Source organism: Corylus avellana, chromosome ca3, assembly GCF_901000735.1.
Source record: "Corylus avellana chromosome ca3, CavTom2PMs-1.0".
Classification (NCBI taxonomy): domain Eukaryota; kingdom Viridiplantae; phylum Streptophyta; class Magnoliopsida; order Fagales; family Betulaceae; genus Corylus; species Corylus avellana.
In genome coordinates, this window is record NC_081543.1 from 36,406,521 (window position 1) to 36,413,890 (window position 7,370).

The 7,370-nt window shown below is 40.6% G+C and overlaps 2 protein-coding genes and 1 pseudogene across 3 annotated transcripts in view; 2 read left to right on the forward strand and 1 right to left on the reverse strand.

Moving 5' to 3' along the window:
- LOC132173916 (uncharacterized) overlaps positions 1 to 7,370 on the reverse strand; it is a 46,766-nt gene that overhangs the window by 18,438 nt on the left and 20,958 nt on the right. The window lies entirely within an intron of this gene.
- On the forward strand, positions 209 to 3,218 carry LOC132173915 (disease resistance protein At4g27190-like; annotated as a pseudogene).
- Positions 7,213 to 7,370, forward strand: part of LOC132174536 (ethylene-responsive transcription factor ABI4-like) — a 788-nt gene continuing 630 nt past the window's right edge. Inside the window, exon 1 of the mRNA XM_059586174.1 lies at positions 7,213 to 7,330. Within this exon, the coding sequence (XP_059442157.1) occupies positions 7,213 to 7,330 (118 nt within the window). The remainder of the gene's footprint in view (positions 7,331 to 7,370) is intronic.

The following is a 7,370-nucleotide window of genomic DNA, read 5'->3' on the forward strand; positions in this document are numbered from 1 at the left end:
TTAATTGAAACTCGTAAAAAAAAAAAAAAAGTAAATAAATTTTGGATATAGAATCGTGGGACTAAAGTGAACTAGTGCATTACTCAGGGAGTAAATACAATATTTCCCAAAAATTAAATCTTTTTTACCTTACATTTTTTGTTCTTCTGCAGTTCTTTGGCTGTGAATTTTATAAGCTTGTGGCATCTAACATAGCAAAACAGTAGGCATGGAAGTGGTGGCTTCGGTTGTTGGTGGAGCAGTGGTAGCAACTGGCCGGTTTCTCTGTGGCCCTATCTATTCTATGATCAAGGACACTATCAAATTCCAATCAAACCTTGACACTTTGGAAAAGGAGATGAAAGGCCTCTTGGCTGTCAAAGAGCAAGTGAGAAATGAAACAGAATTAGCTAAGAGAGAAGGAAAAGTAGTGAAACCTCTAGTTACAAAGTGGGTTGAGGAGGTTGAAGAGCTTCAGCTTAAAGTCGAACAGATTCAACAAGCAGCAAGGCTTTTTAGACGTGCTGTAAATTGTTGTAAGCAATATAGAATAAGAAGGGAAGTGGCAGAAAAGCTCAATGGGATAGAAAGGTTTGTAAAAGCTGGAAATTCCTATCTTGGTGTTGCGACTGTTGGTCATTCAGTGCCAAAGCCAGTGGAGCATATTCGCGGACCTTCAATTCAAGATCAAACAACAGCATCAAAAAATTTAGCTGATACTATGATTCTATTGTCTAATGAAAAAATCCGGACAATTGGTATTTGGGGGATGGGAGGAGTGGGCAAGACTACACTAGTAAGAACCTTGAACAATAATCTCAAGAGTAGTTTAATGCAGCCTTTTGGCATTGTCTTATGGGTTACTTTTTCCCAAAATTTGGACATGAAAAAAGTCCAAAAACAAATAGCTCTGAGATTGAATTTGGAAATAAAAAGGGGAGAAAGTATGGAGGGATTAGCTAATCGACTTTATGAAAGACTTAAAGCGGAGAAAAAATTTTTGCTCATTCTAGATGATGTCTGGGAGAAAATTGATTTGGACAATTTGGGTGTCCCACTGCCTGAAGATCATAAGGGTTCTAAGATCATATTGACAACTCGATTTTTGGATGTTTGTAGGCACATGATGACCGATGTTCAAGTTAAAGTGGCTGTTTTAAATGATGAAGAAGCTTGGCAATTGTTTAGTAGAAATGCAGGGAATGTGGTCAGTTTGGAACACATTAAGCCATTTGCAAAAGCAATTGCTAGAGAATGTTGCGGACTGCCTTTGGCCCTTGTCACCATGGGAGCTGCTATGAGAGAAAAGACAAAACTCGAATTGTGGAAGCATGCCTTAAATGAATTGCAAAGATCAGTGTCTTGTCCACCACACATCGCAGATAAGATCTATAAGCCATTAAAGTGGAGTTACGACTCATTAGAAGGTAACCAAAAAAAAAATTGTTTCCTATTTTGTTCTTTGTTTCCTGAGGACTTCTCAATTCCAATAAGTGAACTCACACAGTGCTGGCTAGCAGAAGATTCGCTAGATGAGCAAGAAAACTACGAGGATTCATTCAATAGAGTAATTGATTTGATTGAAAATCTAAAGGATTCTTGTTTGTTGGAAGATGGTGCCCAAGAGGACACTATAAAGATGCATGACGTTATTCATGATGTTGCTATATGGATTGCGTCATTGTATGAGGATGGATGTAAATCTCTTGTTCGTTCAGGAATTGGCTTGAGCGAGATGTCTGTTGTCGAGCTATCAGATTATGCCAAAAGAGTTTCGTTCATGAATAACGAGATAACAAGGTTGCCAGATTGTGTGGTACAATGTTTAAAGGCCTCCACTTTGCTATTACAAGGTAATCGTCTCCTTGACAGAGTTCCTGAAAGATTTATACAAGGATTTAAAGCACTCAAGGTTTTGAATATGAGTGGAACCCGCATCCAGTCAATGCCACTTTCTCTACTTCAACTTGGTGAACTTCGTGCTCTTCTTTTAGGGGGTTGCTCTAGTCTTCAAGAATTACCCTCATTGGAAGGGCTTAGTAGACTTCAAGTGCTTGAGTTATCTACCACTCATATTAGAGAATTGCCAAGAGGGATGGAAAACTTGAGCAACTTGAAGCAATTCAACCTATCCCACACTAACTAACTAAGAATAATTCAAGCTAGAATTATATCTCGATTGTCTGGTTTAGAGGTTTTGGATATGACACTGAGTGCTTATCGTTTCAATGTGAAGAGAGATGTACAAGAGGAAATGGCATGTTTTGAAGAGCTAAAATGCCTTGAGCGATTACTTGTCCTCTACGTCAGATTAGAGAGAATCACATATTTCAGCTATGAAGATCTTTCTTGGATAGATAGATTAAGACAATTCCACTTTTCTTTCGGCCCAATGGGGAAATTCTTACCAACAAGACATGAAAAAAGGGTGGTGTCTATCAGGTGTCTTGATCTTTGTTCAGGAGAACAGATTGGGCCATTGTTGAGTCATGCAAGTTCTCTCTACTTAGATAACTGTTTGGGACTGAGTGAAATGCTAGAAGACTTGGTAATTAACAGTGTTGGCTGCTTTGCTGGTTTAAAAACTCTTACTATTGAGAATTTTGTGGGTAGTGTATGGCGAGGAGGATGTGCTTCCCACTATGATCTACTACCAAACCTAGAAGAACTTTATCTCCGAGAACTGAATGATGAAAAAAGCATTTCAGAATTGCTTGGCCATCTTGGAATTAGATTTCGTAGACTAAAATTAATTGAAGTGGAGTATTGTTCTGAAATGAAATACCTTCTTTCTTGTGGTTACTTCATTCAAGCCTTGCCAAACCTAGAAGTAATCAAGTTACGGTCATGTGACAAGTTAGTTGAGCTCTTTAGTTATGATTCCATGCAATATATCACTCCAGATCCTGTAGTACCATGCCTACGGATATTGAAATTGGAGTGGCTTCCTCAATTAAGGACTCTTTTGCCGAGAAGAGATATGGCCACTTCTAGAGCAGACTCATGTGTCCATGTGCAATCTTGTTAGGAATCTGCCTCTTACTGACAAAAATGCTGAAAACATAAAAGAAATAGAAGGAGCATCGCATTGGTGGAATGCATTGAAATGGCGGGCTGACACAACCGAATCAAGTCTGCGGCCCTTTTTTCATCCAATTTGAGGCATTTTAAAACCTGGGCAAGTGGGAGTGAATGGGGATAGTGGGAGAGATGTATTGTACAGTGCTTGAGAGTTCTATGTGATTGAGGTGTTCAATATTGCTTTTTGCCTTTGAGTGTGTATAATAATTTATTGTTTGGTTTGTTTGTGAGAATTATTGTATATGTAAGATTTTTTACGTAGTTATTCTACCGACTATAAATTTTCATATCAGTTTATAAGAAATTTTATAGTAAAAATTATAATATCACTAACAACACTCTGTCTTGGGTCAACTAGCGACTTAAAAAGGCTTTTGGATCAACCACACCAAGTATTGCTGGTCCATGAGTGTGCTGATCAGACTTGGGAAGTGTTGAGTATATATATATATATATATATATATATTGGAAAAAAGATGAACCTTTCATAGAGAACAAACAAGACATAGCAGAAGAGCTCAGAGGATACAATCAAAACAGAGAATTCATCTCTGTGAAAAGAATCGATTCAATACAGGCTGGAATCCACTCCTCCCAAGATCTATCAAAATCATGACGAAGGGCATCCCTAGCAAGAGAATGTGCAACAGAGTTTGCCTCTCTTCCAACATGAGAACAATGCCAACAGGAGAAGGAAAGAAGTTCCACCTTAATATCCTCAATAAGCAGCCCAACTCTACTGAGGTTTGAGGTCCTAGAGTTCAGGGCATCACAAACCAGTTTAGCATCCCCTCAAGCCAGACGTTATGAAACCCCATGACTTTGCAAGCTTGACCGCATGGAAGCTGGCCATAGCTTCGGCCACAACGGGATCAACCGTACCCCTCCTTAGTAAACTTTGAGCAGCTCTAACCTTCCCTTCGTGGTCTCGCACAACAATACCCAGACCAAAGCGACCCCTAGTTTTGTCCAAAGCCGCATCGCAATTTACCTTCACCCAGCCCTCCAAAGGTTTTTTCCATAAACAGGGGGCGTCCATCAGAGGCGGCAATTTGTGCACCACCCCAGTGATGAACGGAGAAAAAATCCTCTAAATCTGCCTTTGCTTCCCGCACAACCTCGTCTGGGTGGGAGAAGACCCCATCGTGAAAAAGCTTATTCCTACGGAACCAGATCTTACGAGCAATAGCCACAAACAGTTTAAAATCATCCTTATTGCATCTCAGGAAGAAATCTTCAGCGAGGTGAAAAAAATCAGACTCAAAGCAGCCATGCTTCTGGAAAATCTTAATGCTAGCACCCCACACATCCTTCGCAGAAGGGCACTCCCACAAGATATGAAAAGGGGTCTCAGCTTCTGAATTGCAAACAGGGCACCAAGGTTCCATAATAACCTTACGGTGGAACAAATTCTCTCTTGTAGGAAGCAAATTTTGACAACCCCTCCACATGAAATTTTTCCAAGAATTTGGAACATTCAGAGACCAGATTCCATTCCATACCAAACTCTTACTCTTGCAGACCGAGCTTTCAGTCTTATCCTTGTTTTCTACCTCCATAGCTAGATGATAGGCACTACAGACAGAAAAATCCCCCTTAACAGTACCCCTCCAAATTTGGACATCCGGCTGGTTTGTAGCACTGATTGGAATGGACAGAATTGCCTTAATCTCAACTTCATTAAAAATCGGCTTGAGGAGGTTTACATTCCACCAATAAGAGTCTGGCTCAAACAGCTCACTTACCCTAGCCTCCTCATTCAAAAGAGCCACAGGAGATTGGATCTTATACGTAGAAGGGGTCGGTAGCCATTTGTCCCCTCAAATACGCACACTATTCCCATTACCAATCCGCCAAATCAAGCCCTCCCTTACAAGATCTCTCGATTTAAAAATACTCCGTCAAGCAAAAGAGGATTTATTTCCCAAATTTGCCTAAAGAACCAAGCAATTCGGATAGTATTTTGCCTTCATAATCCGGGCCACCAAACTGTCCGGACTCCCCCATAATCTCCAGCATTGCTTTGCAAGCAAAGCTTGGTTGAAACAGTGAAGATCCCTAAATCCCATCCCACCTTGTGCCTTTGGAGTACCCAGACGTTTCCAACTCTACCAGTGGATCCTAGATTCATTTGATTGGTGTCCCTACCAAAACTTTTGCATGAGGGAGTTAATTTCCGAACAAAGGGTTTTCGGGAGCAAGAAAACGCTCATGTTGTACGTAGGAATAGCTTGTATAACCGCTTTAAGCATAATTTCCTTGCCAGCCTGGGAGAGAAAATTGAGCTTCCAATCTTGTAACCTCGACCAGGCACGATCCTTGATGCTTCAAACAGCACTAATTCTAGATTTACCAACTAAAGCCGGTAAACCCAAATACGTATCGAACCGTTGGGAAGAAGGGATCCCCGCCACACTCAAAATTTGATCTTGCATCTCCTTCGGAGTGTTACGACTAAAGAAAATAGCGGTTTTCTCCTTATTCAGCCTTTGCCCCAACACTTGCTCATAAATGCTCAAGATTCCAAATAATCTGTTCCAATGAGTCATATCCGCCTTCTAGAATAAGAGACTGTCATCTGCAAAAAATAAGTGATTAACACGGGGTCCTTGTTTAGAAGTAGGGATCCCCAAGAGGTCACCCTCAGAATCAGCTCTTGACAGTTGGGAACTCAGAGCTTCAGCACATAGAAGGAAAAGGTAGCGTGAAATGGGGTCACCCTACCGAATCCCCTGCGAAAGCCAAATTTTGCCTACAAGATTGCCATTAACCAACACGGAGTAACTTGTCTTACGGACACACATCGTAGTTAACTTCACCCACTCCCTTGCAAACCCCATTTTGGACATGACTGCCTCCAAAAAATTCCACTCTATCTTGTCGTAGGTTTTACTCATGTCAAGCTTAACCACCATGAAACCCTTCTTACTGTACATGTGAGAGTGCATAGTGTGTAAGGTTTCATAGGTAGCCAAAATGTTGTCCGTAATTAATCTCCCCGGAATGAAGGCACTTTGAGTCGGAGAGATGATATCCGGTAGTAAGGGTTTCAACCTGTTAGCAAGCACTTTGGAAATAATTTTGTATAGGACATTGCAAAGGCTTATAGGCCTAAAATCAGAGACACAAGCAGCATAAGCATTCTTTGGAATAAGAGATATGTAAGTGAAATTCAAATCTGTATTTAGAATTCCAGAATTAAGAGAAGTAAGAATTGCTTGGCAAACCTCATCCCCCACAACAGGCCAATTCTCTTGGAAAAAACCGGCAAAGTACCCGTCCGGTCCGGGAGCCTTCAAGGGAGACATCTGGAAAATAGCATCTCTTATTTCTTCATAGGTGAACGTTTGAGTAAGGTGGGTGTTCATAGCATGAGTTATTCGGCTTTCAACTCCTCTTAAGCATTGACTTATGTCTCCTGTTGGTTCCGAGGTGTACATCTTGGTGAAATAATTTGTAAAAGCTTGTTGAATCTCCTCTTCCCTTTCCCACACGCAGCCCCCCTATCAATAATTTTTTCTATCATATTCCGCTTTCTCTGTTGGTTGGCACTTGCGTGGAAAAACTTAGTATTTCTATCTCCATTCTTCAGCTATCTCCATTCTTCAGCCACAGTTCTTTTGACTTTTGCTGCCACCTAATAGTTTCCTGTTCTAGCAACAAATGGATTTCCTCTTTAAGAGTCCCCACTTGCTGCCCATCATAGTCATCCTCCACTCCTTGTAACAAAGCCAACAGTTCGGTTTTCTTCTTTATCTCCAACTCAGCAGATTTTAATGTGTTGTTATTCCAGTGGGTCAACTCCTCCTTACAAGAATTCAACTTTTGGTTCAGAAGCTGCCACTTGCTCCCTTGATAAGCCCTCACATGCCAAACTTTCTTAAGGCTTCGTTTGGCAAAAGCCATGGCCCAGACCCTGTTCACTTTTGACCTTTTGACCATCAAACTTTGAACTTTTAAAGTCAATATTTTACATACTTTGACTATATTGCCCTTATCTTTCTCTGGCCACTTTTTGAGTTTTTTTTTCCTGAAAATGCCCAAATCACTGAAACAGGCGTCCCAGACCCTGTTCTCCATCCTTCACTTTTTGATTTTTTTTTCCTTGAAACGTGAAGATCCTTCAAAGCCAAAACAAAAACTCCAAGAAAAATGGCGTTACTTTTGAACCAGCAAAAGGTTCAGGAACAAAACGCTTTTCTTTTCTGTTTTGCTCTATGGGTATTTTTCAACAAGCGATCCAAGAAATGTTCTAATCTGGCCAGCTTTTGTGTGATAGACAAGAAAAATAAACAATGTGTATAAAGCTC